At 40.5% G+C, this 25,464-nt stretch overlaps 2 protein-coding genes across 4 annotated transcripts in view; one reads left to right on the top strand and one right to left on the bottom strand.

Annotated features, from left to right (window-relative positions):
• The window catches only part of rnf111 (ring finger protein 111), a 28,159-nt gene extending 9,788 nt beyond the window's left edge, over window positions 1-18,371 (top strand). Inside the window, exons 4-15 of one of the 2 annotated variants that reach the window (XM_061068304.1) lie at window positions 5,146-5,300; window positions 7,747-7,941; window positions 8,174-8,556; window positions 8,923-9,175; window positions 10,156-10,519; window positions 10,609-10,734; window positions 10,828-10,945; window positions 11,872-11,943; window positions 12,621-12,716; window positions 13,006-13,092; window positions 13,482-13,585; window positions 16,775-18,371. In XM_061068304.1, the coding sequence (XP_060924287.1) occupies window positions 5,146-5,300; window positions 7,747-7,941; window positions 8,174-8,556; window positions 8,923-9,175; window positions 10,156-10,519; window positions 10,609-10,734; window positions 10,828-10,945; window positions 11,872-11,943; window positions 12,621-12,716; window positions 13,006-13,092; window positions 13,482-13,585; window positions 16,775-16,892 (2,071 nt within the window). In that variant the 3' untranslated portion in view covers window positions 16,893-18,371. The remainder of the gene's footprint in view (window positions 1-5,145; window positions 5,301-7,746; window positions 7,942-8,173; window positions 8,557-8,922; window positions 9,176-10,155; window positions 10,520-10,608; window positions 10,735-10,827; window positions 10,946-11,871; window positions 11,944-12,620; window positions 12,717-13,005; window positions 13,093-13,481; window positions 13,586-16,774) is intronic. The other variant, XM_061068305.1, reaches the window with a different exon arrangement.
• Window positions 18,372-20,656: 2,285 nt separating this feature from the next.
• Window positions 20,657-25,464, bottom strand: part of myo1ea (myosin IEa) — a 49,186-nt gene continuing 44,378 nt past the window's right edge. Inside the window, exons 25-29 of one of the 2 annotated variants that reach the window (XM_061067786.1) lie at window positions 25,047-25,136; window positions 24,748-24,952; window positions 23,834-23,869; window positions 22,880-23,049; window positions 20,657-22,267 (exon numbers count right to left, since the gene is read on the bottom strand). In XM_061067786.1, the coding sequence (XP_060923769.1) occupies window positions 22,191-22,267; window positions 22,880-23,049; window positions 23,834-23,869; window positions 24,748-24,952; window positions 25,047-25,136 (578 nt within the window). In that variant the 3' untranslated portion in view covers window positions 20,657-22,190. The remainder of the gene's footprint in view (window positions 22,268-22,879; window positions 23,050-23,833; window positions 23,870-24,747; window positions 24,953-25,046; window positions 25,137-25,464) is intronic. The other variant, XM_061067787.1, reaches the window with a different exon arrangement.

Genomic DNA, 25,464 nt, shown 5'->3' with positions numbered 1-25,464 from the left:
ATGAAGTTCAGTCTTGTGTATAATAATGCTGTCAGTGACATGATGAAAATGCTGAGATGTCTTACTGAAAAAACACTGCTTGAGGTTGTACAGTTATGTTACATAGTGGTTGTTCTTTAGTCACAAACAGTCTTTGACAAGAACTGAGAGCAGCAGAGAGCACACAACAGACAAGTTTAATCTAGGCCCTTCATCGAGATAATCATTTACAGCTTATTTGACGGAACATCACGACCATGTTTGTTATTTTACCCTGGTGACAGCTTTGCACTGCTAATGCGAATTATGTTTGCTGACGATTATTAGTGTTAGAGCTTGGCAAACCTGTGACACCCCCCTCATCACGATGTTTCACTCACACAACATCATAAGCCAATTCAGTCGACATTACCCCAAAACATTCCGACTGTCGGACTGAATGTTCATAATTAGTTTTCTCCCAGATGGATGGCTTGAGTGGACATGGCCAGTCACTTTGAGCATGTGAAAGGGTCATTGTTTCGCAGGCAACTCACATATTAAAACCATATGTTGCTAATATTTGATTTGATCTGCTGTTTGACATCAAAGAAGTGTCCCAGGAAATGAAATACATTAGGTAACTGGAATGGGACTCAGTAGATCACTATTCTCCACCAGGGCCAACAATCCTACACAGCATTGTCCAGTTCTTATTGTAGACATATAAAAGCAAAAAAACCTGTGCATTAATTGGTGAAAGATTCATGAAAATGTTGAAAATTGCCCCATGTTGCAATATTGATATATTATATAATATTGATAAACTCAGACATTACAACCTCATGTCATTAAATGTGAACAATGTTATTCAATATCACCTATTCCACACTGGAACAGTCAAACCATATCATGTATTCAATGCGTCATATCATTCTTCTGTAACTGTTTATATGAGGGAGTAGATTAAGGTTTTCTCATTGGATGATCTATGAATTGGAACATAACGCTTTCAGGGGAACTGCTAAATATCAGGGCATGATGTACATATAAATACAGTCCGAGAGCAATACATTTACAAAAGACATTTCCCATCACCAGTACTTCAGTAACCGGTAACTCCATTTTCCTCTACCCAGTGAAATTCTTATTTCCTCATTTTCATGATATGACTTCCTGTCTTAGAACCCTCCCCAATTCCTGTTGTAGGTGATAAACAGTTAAATTTACAAGCCTCTGCCTTTCCAGTACCTTTCCCTCTTCGTGCACTTTATTTTAATGTATCAGTAATATTAGAAAATAGTTCCCTGGAAACGATTCCACTAAGGAATGCCATAGCCTCCTGTCTAATCTGCCTGTTTTCCTGACTTCCAAAGAAGTCCTGGCTCGCTAGAGAATGTAGAGATGAGCCTCACTAACTGGGGGGATGGGCAGCAGTGGAGCGGGAGGGCGGAGAATCAAAGGCCAACAGAATGAGCAATGAAATCTTTATTTACACTGTCGGTGCTCCAATTGGTGAATGTGTGACTGTGTGTAGTTTATGTCAACAAAGGCACTATACATTTGCACACACACAAAACACATATGCTGTTTTTATCATGGTTTTTTCCAAAGTATTTTTCATTTACTTGGTAGTTGGTTGGTATGCTGCCTCTGATCCCATCCATTACGCTTTGACTATTTGCAAATACCATGTTCAGTGGGGTATTTGTATTCTGTTGTATAAGCTAGCTTTACATTGCACATATTGGCCTTCTTTGATTCAGCAAAAATCCCTAAACAAATAATGCTTTACCTTGAATGTTTCCTCTGTTGTTTTGATTGAGTATTTATCATAATATCTGTGAATACGAGCGTGGCAGTCTGGTGAAGTTATGGCTCAAAGGCTTGGAAAGGATTTTAAAAAGCCTCTCTTCATTCCCAGCTTCATTCCTACAAAATGTTGGAACTCAAACAGCAGCAGTTTAGGGACATGCTGCAAAAAGTTACTGAAATCTGAGTAAAGCCTTCATTTCAAACCTGCTCCTCTCATGTTGCTCAGAGCCATTCTATCTTTAATTTGAACTGCAGGGTGTTATTTATTTGTTCATGCCACTCCACACTTTGCTCACTTGTAAAGCAGTGCATTAGGAGAACATTCCAGTGCTTTAACAGAACACTGTGGGGCGTGTTTGGCAGCTGTTTTACCCAGAGCGCAGTCAGTTACAATAAACAAGGATTGTGTAGCTGATATGGATCAATTTAAAAAGGCCATGATCACTCTCTGCCCTGATTCTGCAGCTCAGCTCAGGACTCAAACAGTCGTGGGATCACAACACGCTCTGTATGTTGCTAGACTTTCCTTTAACGCTTTGCCATCAGCTGTCACTTCAGTGATCATCTATAACATGGTAATGTTGTACCTGTGTTTGGCTGAAAACAATCAGGTATTAACGTAATTCTGGTTGCATGACTGATTCACAAGTGTACTCTGTCAACTTAAAATAAAAACCTTTTCCATTCAAGTATGAGATTAAACAAATGTTGCAACTTCCCGTTTAAAATATATTTTGCCCAAATATATTTTGCTGCCACATTTTAATTTCTGAAACCTCAAAACGTTTGCGCCGATCAGCCACTACATTAAAACTACCTGCCTAATGTCGTGGGGACCCCTCTTGTGTCAGACCAGTGCTCAGTGACAGATATTCAGTGCTGAGAGTTAGAAAGTGACATCATGGTATCATTAATTTTAAAGTCCACCTCAGTCAGCTTTCGTACGTGTTTTGTTTACCACTTACATTCTTCACCTGCTTGATCTCCTCCTCTTTAACTCCCAAACTCCCAGCCTTGGTTGTCAGTAGCATCGGTCCCAGCAGTTTACTCCACAGTATCGCAGTGCACTGCTCAGACCCCCCGGGGTACGTGGCTCACATCACATCGGTTTGGCACAACCTGATCTTTGCCAAACCACCCATTCCCATAGCTTTCATGTTTATAATGTACTGTTTTCCTCTTGGTTGCCCCCCCCCCACACTCAGGGGGTCATGGTGGTAAACAGATATTTACAAAATAATCCCAGGTCTACCTAATTAGACACTCCTCCCTTGTGAGTAGGCCGGCTCCCTGGGATCAACCCAGAGCTGTGGAGCCTGGCCAATTAGACCCCACAACAACCACAGCACACCCCCCTCTTCATACCACCCTCATCCAAGTGTGTTTCGTGTACAGTCACAAGCGTGTGTGTGTGTGTTTGTGTTTGTGTTTGTGTGTGTGTGTCTGCCTTTGTAGATTTCCCATTTGTGAATTCACAGATGCAACTTCCTTAATTCCATTTTCATAGTTGTGCAGTGTGTCTCATAGGACACTCTCATAGGATCATACCTTTTAAGTATTATCTTGATTTGTACATATTTGTTATTTTTTTGAGTGAATGAAACACTTTTAACTACACACTAATCAAGAGTTATTTTCTAGTTAAGAGCTCATATCATAAAGGTAGAATAGCCAAACAGAAGTATTGTCAGAATAATTGTTCCATGTATTCCTCACAGTTGTGTGCAGCCTATCACAGTATTTATATGTAGGCGCAGCTTGTTAATCTGTCACAAGGCTAGCACAAAGACAAATACATTATATCACATAAACAGTACATTGATATGAAGCAAGTTTTTGTTCTTCTAATCCACGTTATCTGTCTGAATTTGTTCTCTGGGAAATCCATGCAGCCAAAGAGAGAAAAAAACAACTCATCATCACAAAAAGGATTAATTGAATCATTTGTAATTTTGTATGTATCCATGATTTCATCTATAAGAATCAGTGAGCCTGTTTTTAATATACTTCGACAGAAACAGCTCTCTGGTTAATAAAGCCTTGCTGATGGCACTCACATATAAAGCCTTTTCCCTTTGCTCCTTTGTATTTGTAAAAATCATCCAGGGAGAGGCAGTGAATTCCCTGAGCCCATCTCCATGGTGTCCAGGTTTACGGCACTCCCATTCAGTCTCTTATCAGCTGTCCCCAAGGCTCATCCCTCCTCCCTCTGATCACCTGGCTTTACGGCACTGTGGGGAAACACTACTATTCCCTTGCCTCTCACTCCAGTCTCAGAGAACAACGGGCTACAGCGACAGAAGCCTTTGAGAGACTAAATTAAAAGGAGGGAGGAAAAAAAAGGAAGGGCAGAAGCCACAGCGAGAGCGGTGCAGAGAATTTGACTTAGAAGTGGGGAGGAAAAGGAAAACATGTTGAATGAATAGTAAGGTTTCTAAGGAAGTGTTGGGGTGGTCATGGATACAGCTGACAGCATTTAATACACAGACTATAAACACTGTTTTGTTACATGATCATTTGTGACACAGGAGAAAACAAAACACATTCATTAACATGTATTAGAAAATCTTTATCCTAAATAGTTGTCATAGAACACACAAGTCTTAGCAGCTTCGGATATGTCTGTATGCCCTTAAAGTGCTGTTTTATTACCACTAATTTACTTAAATATAATGAACACAATTTGTCTTAGTAATCATATAAGGATCAATCACCTTTTTACACACCGTGGGTGCTGCATGTAGAGTTTTTGCAACCAGCCCCCAAGTAAAACGTCTAGAGAATGTCCGATCGAGCCCATGTGAGAATTAAGCAGGATGATGTCTGAAAAATGTTTAGTGGCCACGTAAAACAATATCAAGAATATATAAATCTCAGGAGAAAAGAGGTGAGATACACGTAGAAGACATCACCAAAGATGTCAACTTCAAAATAAAGCATAATTTGTATGTCATGTCCTGCCTCCTGCCTGCATTACCCAGCCACCACCATGTTCCGGATATTTTTCTGTTGTGAATGCATCTGACTTGGACAATCTCCTGCTGCTTTCTTCATATGTGAAGGAACTTTCTAGAGAAAGTCCAGACCCTATTGTCCAGACATTTTGCAGATTTTATGTCTGAAAACGACTTTCGAGACCGCAGTAAAAACCATAATACATACATTTTCTAAAAGAAGATCTCAATGCTTTTATTAGAACTGTCCATGTTTTCTTCCACACATAATTTTGCACCAGCTGACTTTTCTAAGCAGCCGCTGTCCTGGAAACAAGAGTCTGGCTCTGGCAAAGCAAATGCTGCACAGTTGAGCTGTTAAGATTTTCCTGCCAGTTTGGTGTAATTGATTATTTTTCTCATGTCTATGTATCTACAGGTCACGCTCAGTGGGAGGTCTTGGCAGGATTTGGGCTAATAGTTGCTCTCAGAATCGCCTCCAGGAGCCACGAGGACGTCACAGACTCTCCACTGTTATCCAACCACTGCGCCAGAATGCTGGGGAGGTGGTGGATCTCACTGTTGATGAAGATGGTAAGAATGAACCGATAAAGTCCTCCATCCAACTATATTGTCACCATGTCTTTACTTCAGGTTCGACTTTTCTAGTAATCTGCCTCCTCCCAGCTGCACAAAAGTCTGTGCCATTGCTCTGTGATGCTTTCTTAAAGCAAACTGCTCATGAAATCACAGTAACTATTCATCTGTAAAATGAGTCTAATTAGTATCTTGAAGACCTAAATTATGGTCCGTGTATTTAAACAATGAAACTGAAGACATTAGTGTTCGAGAGAGGGAGATATAACTTACAACTTAGTGACTAGAATCATGTTTCACCTTAGATTTTATTGAACAGAAGTTGCACCTGCATCTGCAAATAATAATTTTTACATTTTATTTCTATAGCACCTTTAACACTGCTAAATGACATTTTACAGGATCTCAAAGATATGCAAAGCAAATATAAAATAAAATACACATAATCAAATCATCATAATCAAACATTAAGAGCAGTTTTGAAAAGGTGGGTTTGAGTAGTGTTTTGAAGGTGGACAAATCTCTGATTTAACTGTAAATAAAATGTTTTATTAAATAAGTCCCAAACCAAAATCTCTGTTTTAAGGTGGACATGAGAGTACAGTTTTATTCAATTTCTCATTAGAAAGTTGTCAGAGTCCGAGCAATCAAAATAGTTGTACAGATGTGGAAATTATGTTTGTTAATTAAAGGAATATTATTCTTGATATCTAAAAGTTAATCAAATCAATTAATAAAATTAAAAAAAAGTATTTTTGCTTATTAACCCCATTAACCTGAAGCAGTACCATATCCATTGCAGTTCTTACAACAGTAAACAAGTGCGTTCATTTCTGTAAAAGCAGGCTGCTTTGTGACCTTAGGTGTTTATGTGACTGAAGTCTAATGTCAGTTTCTTTATCAGCCCACACCCATGATGGACAGAAAAACTGTGGAGCATTGAGTATTAGAATATTTGCATTTGTCAGAAGAACGAGGGGGTAATTAATTTGGGAATATGAAAACCAGAGAGAGCTCACACAGTAGAATGCTAATAAGCTCTGCTCTTCTACTTGGCTGCTCAGTTTTTGCAGGCACACATGCTGCAGCCTAAATGAGGATAATAGTGTCAGGATGGATTTTAGAAATGTGAGAATTATATGGTACCTCTTGTTTTCTTATGATGTCCTCAAGTGTTATTGTGAATTAATTTGAAACTTAACATTGCATAAAATCATAAAATGTCATTGATATGAGGATAATGTTTTAAACTAAACACACACTCAGAACCCAGAACCTGGTAATTTTAGTGACTGTTTTGACTTTATTGTGAAATGTTTGCAGATTTTTTTGATCATTCATTAATTCTCATTTGTATCAGTAATTTGAGATTTGACTGTTGTTTGTGTGCTCTTATATTTCCATATATTTAACATACAGACTGTTGAAAGGATTCCTGTATCTCTCACAAACACGTGTTACTAATCCTTCTTTCCCTACGGACTCCTTTTTTATATTATTTGCCGGTCCTGCGCTAACATCCCTGAATCGATGAATGTATCATGTTTGTGTATGACATGAATAGTTATTTTGAACAGTTCCTGTCTTACATATACCCCTTTTACACCAAAATCGGTGGGTATACAAAGGTTTTTCTGAAAACCTGCTGAAAAAGACGATTGACGCCTTCGCCTATTGCCAGTAGATGAGTGTGATTACATTACAAACCTGCCGGAAACTGAGAAGCTCTCTCAACTTGCTCTCTTGCCAGTGTTGCAACCTGTGTAATACGAAGAAAAAAATCACTTCATCATGTTCAAGGCTATTTATGCACCAAAGTCCTGAAACTTGCATCTAGTCTGCTAAAATAGAGAAGAAGAAGAAACAGGCGCATTTACCCATGTGTCATATTTCCATCTCCGCTGATTGGAGCCGGGGCTGATACAAAATGATCATGTATCAACTGCAGAGTGGAAGAGGATTGTCTCCATTCCCACTGCAGACAAAAGCCAGATGTTATCAGGTGTTAATAGTGTTTTTAACCAGTGGAAAAGAGGCTTGTTGCTGCCCTGTGAGTGAGAGGCAGACCAGTCCCTGCATCTCCTGTGCTCAGTAAGAGGCAGAGTGTACAGTCTTCATTGAGTAACAAACTGCTGCTCCACCTGTATGCCACAAAAAGCTGCTTTCATGGGTGAACACAAATGTACAAATTACTTGAACCAGTCATTAAATAGATATTACACCTGCAGATCCCTTCTGCAAACTCTGTGGAAAATCCGTCTGAGTTGATGTGCAAACAGATGAAAGGCTGGTCTATATTATACGTTATGTAAATACACTGCAGTGATGTCAGGAAGGTTAATTAGCATATTAAAGTTTAAGTTAAGTTCTCTGATTCACATGTGGTCCAGCCACAAACTAGGTTTTGACAGAATCTCCTGTGTTTTTTTTCCTCTCTCCCCAGATCTGTCAGTTGTGCCAACAACCTCCGGCGGCATTCACCCTCAAACAGTCAGGTCGTCTTCATCATCATCTTCCCATCATGCCTCTACCTCAGAGCTCAATGATGCCCCAGGCCCTTCTACTAGCTGCCCAGGGTCAATACCTGAAAGTATGCACACCCAGAGGCCAAGTGGCTCTTCTCGTACAGCCACAGAGGGTAAGACGGGACAAGGCATGTTGAAACCAGCTGCTGTTTACTACTTTATTTCAGCTGTTAAACTCAAAGGCAGCTTGGTTCTAATGTTACATCTTTTCAGCTGCTGATATAATTTAAGATGTTTGTAAATGTTTTTTCTGCAGGCATGTGTCGCCATAGGTGACCTGTATTCCTCTTATTTATCTACTGTCTTACCCAAACGTTTTCCTAATCATATTCCTGACTCTTATAGATGACAGCAGACCAGGTTTGTCAGCCCCAGGAGGAGAGAACACAGGCACGGCCATGCCCAGACTCCCATCATGCTGTCAGCAGCACTCCCCATGTGGAGGCCCCTCCCCTGGTCACCTGTCCCTGAGCCACTCCCATTCAAGCTGCTTGCAGGCGTCGTCATCTCAGCAGACCAGCGGCTCGCAGCACAGCCACAGTCACAGCAATGCTCACCACTTCCTCCACCATGTCCATCACCCAGCACCCCAGCCCCCAGGGACCCTGCCCTTCCAAGAGGCCAGCTGCCCTGTGGAGAGGCCCACTGCTCTGCCGGCTCCCTGCGCTGGAGTCGGCAGTGGTAACAGCGGTAGTAGCAGCAGCAACACAGGCCACTTCCACGACCAGGTATACCTATGCTGCCTTTAGCACCAACATGCGTAGTTGCTGCAGTTGTGCAGGAGTTTTTGAATTATACCGTTAGTAGTCCGCCATCCATCCTTGGCAGGAGGCTGAACTCTACTTAGCACAATCTCTCATTTGTGTATTCAGTCAAATTAGTTTAATAAACACAGTTAGTGAGAACAGACTTAGTATTCAGTATTGGTGTTGAGTTATTTACGCAACACTTGAAAGAGCAACAGTGAAAAGTAGTTTTCATTGTACATTTTAAGCCTGGGAAAATGTCCCCTGAAGGAAACTTGTAGAATCATTTCGCATTCCACAGGGGAACGTTGTCCCTCTTCTTTCTAAAACCTTTCTCTTCTCCCACAGCAAACTCTGCCAGTGGATCTGAGCAACAGCAGTGTGCGTGGTGGTGCAAATAACGGGGCAAGTTTCCATGGCAGCACCTCGGCCTTTGACCCGTGCTGCCCAGGCTCCACCTCGCGGCCTCCCACTTACGTTTCTCAGGCCACCCCTGGGCCCAGCCAGCCAGCCGTGGTGGACTCGTTCAGCTCCCCCATGGTGGCTCAGCCCCAGCCACAAACACAGCCCCAGCCCTGCAGACATTACATCCACCCCTCATGTGAGTACATCGCCCTTATGCAGTTCAGGAAACCACACATCCACCACTGGTTTCTCAGAATTGTTCAAAAAAACTAGCGGTACTAGTGAAAATTGTCTGCTGACTGCTACACTCCTACATCCTAATGCTAATAGTAATTAACACAGGCTGATGCTTAATGTCCCAAGTGCTGTGGGCACTGTAGCAGGCAGAAATAGTTAAATGCTCATTTTACTCAGAATGGCTCAGTATGGAGAGTGAAGCCGAGTGACAAGGTTTTCATGTGGGTATGGAACAAAACAGTTTGTGGCTGCTGGTGCTTGTGCTCACCCCTCTCTAGCTTGTTTCTCCAAACTACAATGAAACTGAACATTTATCAGTTGGATGAGCCTCTCTATGAAGGCTGCCATGTTTCTTGTAGTAGCGCAAACTTGAAAAACTAAACACCTTTTGAGTGTTTATGAAAACTGAAGGCTACCACAGGTTCTCTTTCATGTTGGGAAGGGGAGGATGAGGTGAGGGGTGTTCAGCTGCAACATTCAACTCCGCCACTTTATGTCACTAAATTCTACACACTGCAACTTTAAGGTCAGCTGACATTTTAATGTTTATTGACAGCAAACATACAACACTTAAATCATCAAACATCTATTTACTGTGTGGCCAAAGTCTGATATAACTAAAATTGTAGAAAAATAAATTCTCAAGCCCAAGACTGAAACAGGGATTCATGTGAAATATGTTTCTTCATTATTCGAGCATGGGCACGGTAGTTTGTTTTCAATGCCATAAAAAAATTATCATTGCCTTCTTATTATGTAAGCATGTTTTCATAACCCATTATTTATACGCCTTTAGTAAGAATGAATGAAATCCATTGCCTTGAATGTTGTTGAATTTGAGCCTTCACTGAGATTTGTTCAACAACAAAAATGAAGAATATCAGCAGCCTTATTGTTTTGTGTTTAAAAACATAATTGTTTTCCTCTCCTCTCACCCAGATGGTTCTCTAGCACGCTCACTGCATCATCAGCCCTCCTCCGCCTGCCCTCACTCCCATGGGAACCCCCAGCTTACACCTCAGCCGGCTCCACAAGGCGATTATGTCATCCCCCACACGGTCACCTTTCATCCGCCACTACCGACCCACCCTCCAGGCCACGCTGTGCCCCCTGCCCCTCCCCCACCTCTGTCTGGCCACCACCTCTCTGGTTCAAGTGCCCCACTGGCCCAGCACCTGCCTACAGACCACCAGACCCTGCCGCACCATATGCCGGCGCTGGGGACATCTGTGCAGAGGCTCCATCATCACGAGATGCTGCAGAGGATGGAGGTCCAGAGGCGCAGGATGATGCAGCACCCCACGTGAGTATTCTGAGGATTGATATTTCTCTAGAAGAAGCTCCAGCTGTGATGCACCTCAGTGTCCAACTGAAATGTTCCTTTCCTTGCAGACGAGCACATGAACGGCCACCTCCACACCCCCACAGAATGCACCCCAACTACGGCCATGGACACCACATCCATGTGCCACAAACGATGTCTTCCCATCCTCGCCAGCCCGAGCAGAGAACAGCATGGTCAGCATCAGGCATACAAATATTACAGATGTTGAACGCGGAGCTATGATTCCTTGGTAGTGTTGACTAATGGCTGTTTGTGTTTGTCAACAGGGAGCTTGGCATTGAGGCTGGAGTTACTATGGCACCATACCCTTCAGGGCACCTGCACTCCCACTTGCCCCACTACCACCCTCCCCCCAGACTGCACCACTTCCCCATTCCCTTCATGGTGAGCAGCACACATGCATACATTAGCATAAATGAGAGAATCACTTTTTTATGAAGTCTAGCTGAGATTAATGGTGCTGGCTTCTTATTTATAACATCAGTTATTTCAAGGATGGTTTGGTGAACCAGATGAATAATGTATTAGCAATTAATAGGGGCTCATCAAGCATTTCAAATGCACACTCAACAACTCCAAAAGCCTCGAGTCAGATCCTGCGCAAATACAGTCAACAGTTTTGTGACATTTTTGTTTCCTTCCATGGTCACCCTCAAACAACAGAACATCAGTTGTCCTCTATAGTCGCTTCTTCTTTGAAGCATCAAAGCAAGTGCGTGTGAAGTCAGGCTGCAGCTTAAAGCTTCCCAGATGTTTTGAGTGTATCCAGTTAATCACAACATGCATGCTTAGAATCCGGTGGTAGCAAAGTGGAACCCAAGAAAACAAGTGAATTTTGATGAACTCAGCAGATGAGTTTTAATTATAGTTTTGTCTGTGACCTTCATTACATACGTGCCATGTGAACACTTTTAGAAGCTCCTCTTATTTGTTCCTCTAATACAAACAATATCTACATTCATCTTGCAAAGAAGTTCCCTTTTTTCAGCTGTTTATTTTACAGGATGTAGTTTAACCAAATGTTCCCACCCTAGGAAAATGTACACATCCCTCTCTCCATAAGAAATATCCTTCCTGGCTCTGCTATTTACACAACTTTAAATACAGATATACGGCATCGCTAAAAGTCCGGTCCAAGTACTCAGCCACTGATTTAACCCTGTATTTATACCCTATTAAAATAAATAAGAACTGTGTAGTAAGAATGTACAGTAGTCTTCTTGTGTCTCAGAAGGTAGTCCTTTTATGAAACAGTGTTTTCTCAGGGTTAAAAGTAACGTGTTGTGCATGTTTTGTTTTCTCCCTCGCAGCACACTGGCATATCTGATGTGACTTATCCGCACATTCGGTACATCTCATCTGGCTTCGGAAGAACTTATGAGGTGAGGACTGTTTTTGATTGTTTGAAATACCACTGATGTGGCTGTTTGTGCTTTGGGAACACATAACACAAATAAGTAAGTCATTATTACTTACTGTCACCATCCAAATTTTAGTTTAGTTATATTTAGAACCCACACTGGAAATGGAAGAACAGTGTTCATAAGGAAAGGAGAAGAAAAAAGTTAAATTCACATACTAGCTTTTCAGCCTCCAGTTGAACGTGTCATATAGCTCAGGAAAACAAGCAGATATGTTGAGATACCATTTCCCCTTCCCGGCACTGACTCTGATACCACAAGATCTGGACCAAGCGTCAACATTCCTTGCAGCAAGAGAATGAATCTCAAATTAACAATATATACCAATATATGTGTATGTGACAACTGAACTATGCTTTGTACAGTAGTTTCTGCTAAGTAACTATAATTTGATATAAGTTTCCTGTTCTGAGCTGGAAATACAAACATGTTTAAAGTTTGCTGTAAGATTGTTTTTCCAGTGAATTGACACTTGAATGCAACAAGCTGCCAGAGTTCAGGACAGACACACTCGAGTTAATGTGATCACTGCTGTTTTTAATAATATAACTAACTGGCAAACTAGTTTAGTCACCGGCAAGTTTGTCAGGATTATTGATTTTTGTCTCATGGCTTTGTTCTTCATTTATTTCCGCCAGGACCTGCTGCATTTAGAGGAGCGACTGGGGACTGTGAACCGAGGAGCCTCTCAGGGAACCATAGAGAGGTGCACTTACCCACACAAGTACAAAAAGGTGAGGACCTGTGAGCATGTGTGTTCAGCTTTGTGCTGTGTACACTGTTCAATGTATTTTGCAGAAGCTGTATGTAGATGTGCATGCCTGTTGCAGTTTGTTCTGGGACAGAGTGCGTAGTGGTCTTTTGTGCTCTTTTCAAACATATGATGTTTTGCCAACATTGAGAAAATACCGTAGTGTCTTTTACCAGAGATTGCAGCTGTGACGACAATGTTGGGGAAAAGTTTCCTTAGAGTTTTCCAAATGTATCTAAATAAGCAATCTAACACCCTGCCACCCAATACAGAAGGTGTTGGAGAGAGACATTGACCAACAGTTAACCCCTGAAGCTTGGGCATCTATTGGGAAAAATATGCACGCATCCCCAGAATCGGTGAGAAATAATGAACAAATCAATTTGGAATCATGTCTCTGCTCACATGTACAGTAGATGTTAGTGTTAATCTTGTGGGTCAGGGAATTCGGCTAATACCTTTTGATTTGAACAACTTTATTTGTGTAGTATAGAAACAGTTTTAAGGACAAAATGACCATTCTCTCTGTCCCCAAAGAATGTAATGTTTTTGTTGAAATGTTATTCCTAAGTACAGTTACCTCTTCACGAGCAAGATTTCTATTTTCATACACCTGTAAAACATGTATTTGTAATGTTACCGCAGTGTTTAGTTGAGCAGTTCAATATTGATTAAATATGATTATTAACCACATGTAATGAGTCTGTACTGATCAAAAGTCGCGTGTCCAAACGTTTCTCACAAACAGAGGAAGCTGCTTGGCAAGCAAGACGAAGACGAGTTGGCAGATGAAGACACTGAAGAAAAGTGCACCATCTGTCTGTCAATATTAGAGGAGGGGGAGGACGTCAGGTAAATGGTTTCCCTCCTGGGTGTTTGTTGCTCACAATTTTAAGGGTGTTAAATTGCACGTGTGTGTGTGTGTGTGTGTGTGTGTGTGTGTGTGTGTGTGTGTGTGTGTGTGTGTGTGTGTGTGTGTGTGTGTGTGTGTGTGTGTGTGTGTGTGTGTGTGTGTGTGTGTGTGTGTGTGAGCCTTTAAACACAGACATGTGGGGTGGCAGATGTAGCTGTTCTGTTTTGCCATCATCTCTAGAGATATATTTTGAAAAAACCCAGAGGTATATTAATCAGCAGGAAACCCCAGAGTACCTCAAAATTACCCACCTCAAGGAATTGTGCTTTGGCACACACTCAGGTTTTGGGAGAGCGTTGTCTGCCCTCTGTTGGTACAAAGGGTGAAGATGAGTGTCACATTTCAGTTTGTACAGAACTCTTTTTCAAATCAAGGTTTTTGATAAACATTTTACTATCCTTGAACCACAAAGATTTAAAAGATGTTGAGCCTGTACATGTATAAAATTCTGGTTCTGGTTGTATATTATATTTGACACATTTCTTATTTAGTCTGATGTTTTTCACACTTAATTCAGTTTCAAACATCAGCATCTCCCTACTCGCTCTTGTGTATTTTTTAGGGCTGTCAGTTTAACGCGTTATTAACGGCGTTAAAGCAGAGCATCTGTGTTCGCCTCCAGTCTGACCTGCTCTCGCTTTTTGTTTTAATATTTCGCCACCTAAAATATATATTTTAAAGCTATTGTAGCGTCCCACAGGACACGGAACTTCTTCGTGGTTTAGTAACTGGTATTTTCCTCTACACGAACATGTGCACCTCTCGCTGTTACTCCGTCACTCGCAGACATCAACACTTCACTTCCTCATTGATCCCCGATCCCCCCATCCTATTGGTCCAAACAGTCACATGTCCCACCCAGACCCCTTCACTGACCGTCAGACATCAGAGCGCTCCTTCAACAGTGTTTTACTGAGCATACGTCAAAACCAAACATAAACATAAACCCAGTCCGTTACACTATTAGGCTGCAGCTATATGTTTTTATTTATTTAAAAATAGGGTACTTCTTATTTCATACATTTTCCACAAATAAGGGGAGGACTCAAATAGCCCTACAAAGTTCTGTGTTTCATTTATTTTAAAGTAGGCCGACACCTGCCTGTGTATTTTGTTTGTTTGTTATTTGTTGCTTGTCTGTTTGAGTAGCTAGCTTAAAGCAAAGAAGTAGTAGGCTTACCTTTTATTGGTAACCTAACTGTTATGGTTCATTGTTTCTGAAATAAGAGGACTGACTGCTATGTTCACAGCAAACTTGAAAAAAAGAAAATAACTTTATAATTTTATTTTGTACCGCCCTGTTTGGCAATGTTGTTTTTCAATAATATAAAACATTTGCATAAAGCAAGCCAATCCACTTTTCCATGTTGATAAGAGCATTAAAACGAAAGTAAAATTATGGAAAAATAATAAATGAAGGAACATTCAGAATAGATACAAATTTGCGATTAATTGCGATTAATCGCGAGTTAACTATGACAAAATGCGATTAATTGCGATTAAATATTTTAATCGTTTGACAGCTCTAGTATTTTTTTAAAGGATGAGGTCAGCGATAACTCAAATTTGACTGCGTCCACTTCCCATAAAAAGACCAAACCTGTTGGAGTTAAACACTTTGTGTTTGGGCTTTTTTAGCCTCAGGTTCCTACATCAGTCAATCAATAGTTTGCAATAGGTGTTTCTTAAAATATGCAAATAGTGTCTTTGTTCAGTAACATTTAAAGTCGTGTGACTACAGTGTTTTTACTGCAGGAGGATTGTGTGTGCGTGAACCTGTGTGTGTGCATTTCAGAGAGATGATGTCATTGTTGGAATTGGTCTTCTGGGATTTGGTGAAAGTAATAAAGATATAGTCTTTCACCTGGATATTTAAACTACCCACATGGTCTAAGTACATTACTACGATAAAACAACTATACTAGTATGGCCCTCACTTGCACCAGTTTCTCTTTATTTCATTCAATTGCACACATATCACAAATATCAATTTCATATTTTTGTATCAAGATAAGGGTTGCAAAATTCCGGGAATATTCAAAGTGGGAAACTTTCCATGGGAATTAACAGGAATATACGGGAATTAACAGGAATATACAGGAATTAATGGGAATAAACTGGAAATGTCGTGGGTAATTTATACTATCTGTATTTACCTTGTCATATACAGACACAAATATAAACATTTTGTTTTGTCATAGGCTGATTTGAGCCCTGAGGAAACTTTGGGCACTTGACTATATGCCTCTGCATCGTCGTGTCAATCTTAACATAGGTCTTTGCACAGTATTTGCAAATGTACACAGCCTTTCCTTCTACATTGGATGGGGTGAAATGTCTCCACACATGAGATAGTGCACGTGTCATTGTTCTGTAGAATAAGATGAGAAAAAAATTTGTAAAGAAAAACACTAATGCAATGCCCGAGATATTAATAGTTAGCCAAACAATTGGAATCGTCTGTAAAAATATTCTACAATTGATGGATAAATGAATGGAAATTGGCTAGATGAACAGATGAACAATCCTCAATCAACATGCTTATATATTTTCCCCAGTAATATCATCGAAACTTACCTAGTCCTGAACACTACAGCAGGCCTCAATCAGCCCTGCTGTAGTGTGCAGGATGCTGGGAGTTATCTGTGCATGTGATGGAAGAATGCACAGTGGAGGGTTGAAACTCAACGTACAGTCTGTGCTGCATTCCATACATCTTTAAAATAGAGTTTTGAATGATGTTTTTATTGCTCAGCGTTTAATTTGCGTATTTTTTCCAAATTCCCAAGCTTAACTTCCCCATGGAAAGTTTCCAGAAATTTACCGGAAACTTTCCGCCCCTTTGCAACCCTAATTAAGATCCATGAATTTCACCCTAGAAATAGCTGAAAATGTACAAAAATCCATATTTTGCAATGGTAAAGGAAGTGAAAATATAAGGTGCTTGGTGGAGGGACAAAGAGCAGGAAGAGAGCAGCAGGTAGATCAGCTGATGAGCTGGATCTCACGATGTCCTGCTTAACGTAGAAGTGAGGCCCACCATATATACGTAGGTTTATAAAAAGATGTGTGTTTCTGTTTGTACCACTCCTCATCTCTCTTGGCCTTTGTGTCTACTTCTCCTGCAGACGTCTACCATGTATGCACCTCTTCCATCAGCTGTGTGTGGACCAGTGGCTCCTCACCAATAAGAAGTGCCCCATCTGCAGAGTGGACATCGAAGCGCAGCTGTCTGCCGAGAGTTGATGCTGTTTTTCTAACAACCCCTTTTGTTCAAAGTTTATTTTGAGATCATATGAATTATCTCTTCAGTACTGCAGTCAACCAAAGATGGCATGAATTACCTGTGCAGCTCCACTTTGAGAAAATAAAAGAATAAACATCTGACATAAACGCATCGAGCCTAGAGTGCCAGCTATCACATATTACTACAACAGCTAGAATTCTCCATTAAGGGTTTAAGATTTTATTGTATTTATAAAGCTTTTATGTAGCTTTTGATTGTTTCCTCAAGTGTCATTTTTTGTTTTTGTTTCTCTGCATGTTTCCTTGCAATGCATTTCTTTGCACATATAACGTGGGCTTAACACGGCCTAACAATTTGCAGGTGAGGATAGCTGCTCTAGTAAAGACGCATTTCTGTAAACTTAATGCCTTGCTTTACTAGAATAGAATGTCAGCCTCCAGTTTGGAAAAAAAAAAAAAAAACATTGCAGGATTCATTTTACCGATCATTGTATTGATTAGTTTATGTTTAGAAGATGTGGATTGTTAGTGAAAGATGTTTTTTAAGTAAATCAAGACATTCCTAACTAGGGAAATATGTTAACAGATCAGCTGCTGTATTAGTGCACACCCAGTATTTCTAGAGTGGAAATAAACTCCGATGTTCACCTCACTCCCAGAATATGCACATGCTTTGCTACGATGACACCCCCCAACCCCTCCCCCTATCCCCTCCTCCAGCACCTTCATTTGACGAGAACACCGTTAGCACCACCATCTCATGTATTTTAGAGAACCAGAAAAAGAATGTCACATCCCTCTCTTGACTGTTCTTTCTAAAACCGAGCGTTTTTTTTGGGGGAATCTGCTGTGAATCTTTTTCTTCATTTAGTCGGGGGGGAAGGGGGGTTCTGCCACCCCCCACCCCCCTGCAGACAGGCCTGTTACAGTTTACTCGATCTCGGTAAGAAGATCTCAGGGCTGTGTGTGTGAGTGTAAAGACATTTCGCATGAGCCTGCAACCTGGGGTCATTTTTGTCGACTTGATACTGGCAGTGGTGTGGACTTTGGTTTCCAGTGTGTGTGTTCAGAGGGAAATACACAGCTCAATGTGGGATTAATATTTACTGTTTGTTCTTCGCACTTCAAAACCATTTTTATCCACCTGCCCTTTTGTCTCTCTGTGGTCGAGCAGCAGCGTCCGCTCCGGCTGCTGAGCAAAGAAAAACACTAATACTGTTGACTAACTCACTCGCATAGACTTGCACAAGAGAGAAAAAGGTAGGAGAATAGTAGTGAATATGACAGTGCGCTGAGGCCATGTATTTCCACTCTGATGAATATGAAAAAAGAAGAAAAAAACAACAATATTTTGAATGGAGTGTTGAAATGCAGTACTTAAAGCAGGTATCCATGCATTCATTGACTTAAAGGCACCAGGATCATATTCTGTGGGATTTATATTAGTTTTAAAAAATAATAAACTTGGATAACTCTTGATTCCTTTCCATGGCGTGCTCTTTGATACGCAGATGTTTGAGTGATTGTTGGTGTTTTATGATTTAATATGTTTAAATTTGATTTAGTAAATACACAATGTTAATACATTCTCATCCTAAAAACGTCTTGTATTTGTTCAAATAAGTCCTGAAAATATTTGAAGAAAATGTTCAAATATGAAATGTATTTATCATGTATATAAACAATGTCAAGGGTTAAAGAAAATGTTTGACATAGAAAAATAATTCAAAATTTTGTAGAATATATATTATCATTTTCAATAATCACCTTCAAGTTGTATCTTAATAATAAACACATCCAATGTTATATACTTAATATAGTATATACTGAAAGTGATTTGGGTGCAAGAATTCTTAAAGTGTAAAAACCTAAACTGCACAATTCTGTTTAATGAGGTAAATGTCCCCTTTCAGGTAGAAGTTCAGTACATTCATATTCAAATAAAACAAATTTGTAATTTTCAATCATATATCTTCTCTTCATAACCAATAACAGCAAAGCAAAAACAGACTTTCAGCCATTTTTGCTAATTCATCAAAAGTAAGACTGAAACATCACATTAACACAACTATGCAACACTTCTATATGTTTTAATATGTCACAAAAAAATGGAACAAAACATGAATAGATTCAAAGGAAGTGAAAATGGTGAGAATGAATTGGGATGAATTGAGTTTTTCTGAGATGTAATAAAGGCTGAAGGTCACTTTCAGTAAAACCATACAGACCATGAGTGTTATCAGTTAATGATCATGTTTAATTTCTGAGACAAATGTGTCATATAAGTTATACTCACTCAAATGTTTATATATGCTATAATCAATGCTACAGAAGCGTAATGTATAGTGTAGTGAATTCACGTGAGAGAAAATAAGGCTCTGTCTGAAATAACGAGATAAACTACGCAAAATCCCAAAAGAAACTCTTATGTAGCTCATTGAAGCAAACATGTCCAACCAGTGCAGTTCAATTCAGTCTTATTTTAGTTTCCTGAAAATTGGGAAATAGTTGTGTCTATAAGTTATAGATGAGAGCTACTTGCAGGATTTTGAAGCTTTGTGTTCTTTTTCGGAAAAACAGATTTAGTTTCTAATAAAACAGAAAATCATCTTGCTAATTCAGACAAAAAGAGCAGATTTTTTTCATAATGAAAAACAAAAAAATAATAAATTAATTATACATTAATACAGAAAAACAACATATTTTTCAAATTTTTATATTGAGTCTGAATAGACAACCATAACACCTTTACATAAAGAAACAGGGCTGCTGGTGTATTATTCATTACATTTATGACTTTTAAATCAGCAAAATACATATGCAGTACCAGCTTCAGCCACAGGGTGGAGAGGCAGACGGTATTTCTCAGGAAGAGCAGAGGAGCTGCAGTGCAGGACAGATGTGATCATGAATGAACAGAGAAGGGAAGAGTTTGTTCAAGTCATTAGATCCATGATACAAACTGTTGTACTCTGCATTTAAACTTTAGAGTGTGTGATTTTATTTTCTCTGACCAAGTGACTGAAACAAACTAACCACAGCAATGATGTGGTGGGGTTTGGGTTACATATTCGAGAATGATTATATTAGTGTCGTTAATTGAAAGGATCTTTAGGTCCGAGTAGGTGAAATGTAAAGGTTGTCACATAAGAAACGGGATCAACTAGAAGTTCATTCCTCTGCCAAGGCCCACCAGTCCCCTTATGAATCCACATTCAAATTGCATATACACTCAGATAATAATCCCCTAAATTTGCCAGATTTTTCTTAAAGAATTTGGGGGAAAAAACATAAATACACTAATAAGGAAATCCTGCAGTTGTCTCTTTATCCAGACTCTTTCTTTTCCCATGTCCTGTCCTTCCACCAAGTTCTGTGCAAATCTGTTCAGTAGTTTAGAAGAACATTCAGAGACACAAACCTCTGCCAAGGCAAACCCATTTGAAAATAATCATGGATCTGCCCATTATCCAGATCTGCTCCCAAATGTAATGGGTTCTTTTCATTTCTTTTGTCATCCTGCTAACAGCAGTTATTATTCTTAAATGCAGAGTCTTTATTATTTAAAAATGAATACAAAAAAAACATCTATTAAAAATATACAGTTTAGTGGTTTCAGTTATTTCCTCATCCACATTCATTTTATGGCAGTTTGGCTCTGTTCAACATAAGCTTATTAATATTATTATGTGTAAACGTGTATCTTACACTGAGTCACGCAGCCCTGGTGTCATGTGTGTGAGATAAAAAAGAGAAACCTCAGATTGATGGTCATTCATTTAATGATCTTTTTAATAAAACAAAAAAGCAGTTCAATATACAATATTACATGCTTCATTAAAAGGTTCATCTACTGTTTTTGTATTGCACAAGGATGTTTTAAACCATCCAAGATCAAACTATATTTGATGATGCGGAAGATCTGTGACAAGAAGTCCCAGCATGTCTCTTTACTGACTCGAGTATAATGTGGTTATTCAATGGAAATAAAATAAAAACAAATGACTAAAGGAATGTGTGAGTAATTCAACAGCAGTGCAAAGGATGTGCAGAAACAATCAAGCAGAAGCGAAAGGAATTCTTTGTAGTGCCGTGGAAAAATGTGAACAAATCTTATTCTTTCTACCAAAACAACTTGACGAAACAAAAATCCATTCACCCTCGTGTGTGATAACTATTATTATCTATTTGTAGCTGAAATGGAAACAAAGCAGCCCTCCGTGAATATCAAAAGCAGAAAAACTAAGAATACTAAGATCCTTCAGAGAAAATACAAAAAAAGAATAATTTAAAATCTAACCAACGACAGGCACGTTCCTAAATATGAAAACACATATACAGAATCAGCTCTACGACGCCTGTTTAGTTTCATCATCTCATGTAAACAACTTCTTCTCCTCAGTAACTGGGCTTATTGCTTTAGCTTGGCAACCTGTCCTTCATAGACTAAACTTACTGGCTGTGGCATGAACGAGTGACGGTGTCTGTATCCAAAGGTAGTACCTGTACCAATAAAGTGCTAATACACCACAGACAGCATGCTCAGGTTACAGTATGGCCTCGACTCTGTAGGTTAAGTATACTGGTGTGATAGAAAAACAAACAAAAACAAACAAAGATGAAGGTGGTTTTTTCCAGGTGAGTCACCCAGCTGCCCTCGGACAGACCTGTTCAAATTTATATTCCTTTGGTAAAAATCATTAAAAACAATCACAGTGTGGTGATTTACTGAGCATCCTTTCCCGAGGAAGCAGTTACAGCTTTTGCATCAGAATAAATAAAACCTGGTAAAACAGCCGTCTCCCTGCAGCCCCGGAAACACCGAGACGACCGCCCGTGCTTCGGAGATCACACCTTCATCGAAAGACGACATGTTGAAAAAATTAAAGTAAATCACAGCCTGGTCCCACAGATAAAGCATACTTCATTCCAGCGCTTCAAAACGTTTGAGCTCAAATCCTCTGCAAGAATATAAATGGCAGCGAGGAGAACACAGAAAGCTATAAATACAATAAATAGTTTTTGTTCACGACTCAAAGGGACTGTGGAGGGAACCAGACCCCCGGGTCAAACAGTGTTCTGGTCTTTGAGGCGGAGCCAAGCTGTCCAGCCTGACGGTCTTTTGGTCTGGTGGCAGAACCGAGGGTTCGCTTCATGCACCACGAGGCAGAAAGTGGAGGAAGCGGGAGTTTCTCTCCTCAGGGAAGCTCGCGGTGCTCCTGTCTCCACGCGGTCGCCCGAGGGGGTCGGGGGGGCCGCAGCAGGCTCCCTCCTCCGTGTGCTGGAAACCTGCAGCTCTTAGATCTTGGTGACGTAGTTGTTGGGGAAAAGTCCCTGCTTTCCACGCAGTCGTCCCATCCACCATCCTGATGCATCTGGGGAAAACATGACTGTTAGTTTACAGTCTCAAACCGAGAGTATGAGAAGAATAAAGACGTTTATAACTGATAAATGGACAGTATTCATATAACTGCTTTTCCAGTCTTAAAGGTTCAGTGTATAAGATTTTTTGAAGGGATCTATTGGAGGAAACTGAATATAAACTAATCCTAGTTGTTTGTTTTAAGTAGTGTGTTTCATCTAAACTGTACAAATAAATGTTGGTAGAATGGTCCCTTTATTTTGAAATACTTTGTATTTACATTTGGAGCAGGTCCTCTCTCCAGAGGCGGACATGTTTTTTACAGTAGCCCAGACTGAACAAACTAAACATCTTTTGAGTTTTTATCACAACTGAAGGCCACAGGTACTTTCATGTTTGGAAGGGTGAGGTGAGGTGAGGGGTATTCAGCTGCAATGTGAAACTTCACCACTAGATGTCACTAAAGTTTACACACAAGTGCTTTACTGTACAAAACACATTCATCCAGTCCCACACACATTCATAGAGTAATTCTATACAAGGGTTTTATACACGATTTGGGGTTCAATATCTTGCCCAAGGACACTTTGGAATGCAGAAACAGAGAGTGCTGCTGTGCGCTCACCCTCTTTGATGAGGTCGATTCGATCGTCAGCGTTGAAGCTGAGCTCGTCCGTGTCCTGAGCGTCGTAGGCGTACAGAGCTTTGCACTGCGGCACCTGAGGCTTGGGTTTGGGGGCAGGTTTGGGTCGACCCCCTCCCGGCGCAGGTCGGCTGGCCGAGGGTCTGTGGGCTCTGAGGGATCATGAGACAAAGAGAAAAACCACAGGGCTGTCAGGACGAGCTCCGTGCAGGAGGACGAGAAGTGAAAGATTGAGTTCACTGTGCTGAGTGGCTGTGAAGGAAACTCAGATGAAGGCTTTTTTAAATGAGTAGAGTATATCCCAAAATACGAGTGCATGCGTAATCACCATCTTGTTTCACTGTATGAAAAAGCTTTGTAAATATTGTTATGAATTCGAAAAAATCTATTTTTTTCAGCTGTTCACACATTAGCCACAAGATGGTGCTCTAGTGCTATTCATAAAATGTCCTGTCACAGAACGACTCAAGTAACTGAGGATCAAATAGTTAAGGTGGCGTCACCTCAGGGAGCAGTGAGCACAGAGTGAAGTAGTTAGTTTATACATTATATTTTATTAACTGAATTAAAATACATGTCTTCCAGTTTTGACTGTGTATGTGAAAGTAAATGTCATGAGTTTGTTTAGTGAAGAGAATCCCTGAGGCACAGCAGGAACTCTTTCACTAAAAAAACTCTTTCAATCGTCTTTCATGACACAAGTGAAAGATGCGTCCACACAGGTCACCTCTGATATCCACTAGAATGAGCATCAGCAGCAGAAAATGAAATATTAGTTGTGTGCTACAGTCGGCTTCTTTAGCGAGGTTGAACTATTTCATTTCCGGGATGATAAAATCAAAAAAAAAGAGAAGAAGCATCGACATGTGCTGCTGCTGGAAGCTCTGCTGCTTGTGAACCACCACCACCAGAAACACCGCAAACACTCCAACTCACATTCCTCCATTGGAAGCTGGTCGTCTGTCTCCATTGCTACAAAAGAATAAATCATCCAAATTATGTCACATCACAGAAACACAGGTACGTGTATGAGTGTGTCCACATAGACATAGAACAGCCTGAGAGCTTTACCGCTTTGTGCAGAGATGCTGTTTGCACGCCAAGAAATCCAGGCTTCATCAAACATGAATAAATGTGTCTTATGTGAGTTTTTACGTTTATTTACACAGAGAAGTCACACTAATGTAAAAAATAATGATCTTAAACTATGAACTGTGGATCACACTGCTACAGCATTGGGGCGTATTAGGTTCAGGGACAATAAACAGCATTTTGCAGCTGATGAGTTGATAAATTAAAAGGAAGTCTGGTCTCACCAAAGATCCAACACCTTGCCCTTTGTGCCAATGGAAACTAAACTCGCCCCTTGACTTTGACCTTTGTTGCTTATCACCAGCTTTGTATCACTCACAACACTTTTTATTTTCATGTTTTAAGCGTGCAGGTGTACGATTTTTATCTTTGAGCTGAACGTATGAATACGATCTACACAAAGTTATACAACATCTCCAAAGAGACCAAATCACCTGCACTGAGGATTATAATAAAGCTGTGAAACTGTTTACAACTTACAGATAGAACTGGGAAGAGTTTTCACACGATGAAACCAACCAGAAGATGTGATAAACTTCTGCTGCAGTGTGAAGGGTTGAACATTTTGTCTTCAACCTAATATGGCCCATCCTCATAGCACTAACATGTAAGTGTGCGTGTTACTTCATCTACTTCTGTGGGTACTGTGAGTGTCTGTGTGTGTGTGTTTGTGTGTGTGTGTGTGTGTCTGTGTGTGTGTGTGTGTGTGTGTGTGTCTGTGTGTGTGTGTGTGTGTGTGTGTGTTTTGGGTTTCTCACCCTGCAGCTCCTTGATCAGGTACTTTCAGACAGTCGAGGTCGGGCGGCGGCCGGCTGCTGCCTCGCTCCTTCAGCTGGCTGATGTTGCTCGGCAGGAAGGGGCGCGTGGAGTTGCCGGACGGCGGAGGCCTCTGGCTGTGATGCTGCGAGTTCCTCTGATTGGCTGCGTGGTTGGAGTTTTTCAGGCCACCGTTCTGGTGAGAGCCTGTGGAGAGGAAACAAAGTATGGGTTTGTGTGATGCTGTGTTGTGTGTGGACAGTGTAGAAGAGGAGCTGGAACACTGGGGGGCTCCCTGTACCTGGGGGTCCTGGTGCAGACCGAGCCGGGATGTTCTGGTGGGTTCTGGACGTGTTCGTGCGACTCTGAGTGAAGCTCTTCCTGGTTGGGCCTGAGGACGAGATTTCCAGTAAGTAAATATCTGACATGATGCTGAGAGGAATTGTAGGAATGGCGAACATTTTGACATTTTAACATTTGATCCAGTTAGTTTTAGTTTGAAACTTAAAGACCAGACTGGAGACTTTTATATGAAGTACTTCACATAGTTTGGTTTGTGTGTCTGACGTCGACCCGTTGTAAATTCAGCTTTTGTTTCATTAACTCTTATCAACAAAATGCATAGAAAAAATTGTCTTACAGTTTGAATTGAGAAAATGAATAAAACGGTCAACTACGTTAATTTCGTTGGCACCATCGTTGTATTATATTATTTTCTA

This window comes from Limanda limanda, chromosome 3 (genome assembly GCF_963576545.1).
Source record: "Limanda limanda chromosome 3, fLimLim1.1, whole genome shotgun sequence".
NCBI lineage: Eukaryota > Metazoa > Chordata > Actinopteri > Pleuronectiformes > Pleuronectidae > Limanda > Limanda limanda.
The sequence above is the reverse complement of the archived record's forward strand: the minus strand, read 5'-3'. Positions and strand labels throughout refer to the sequence as shown.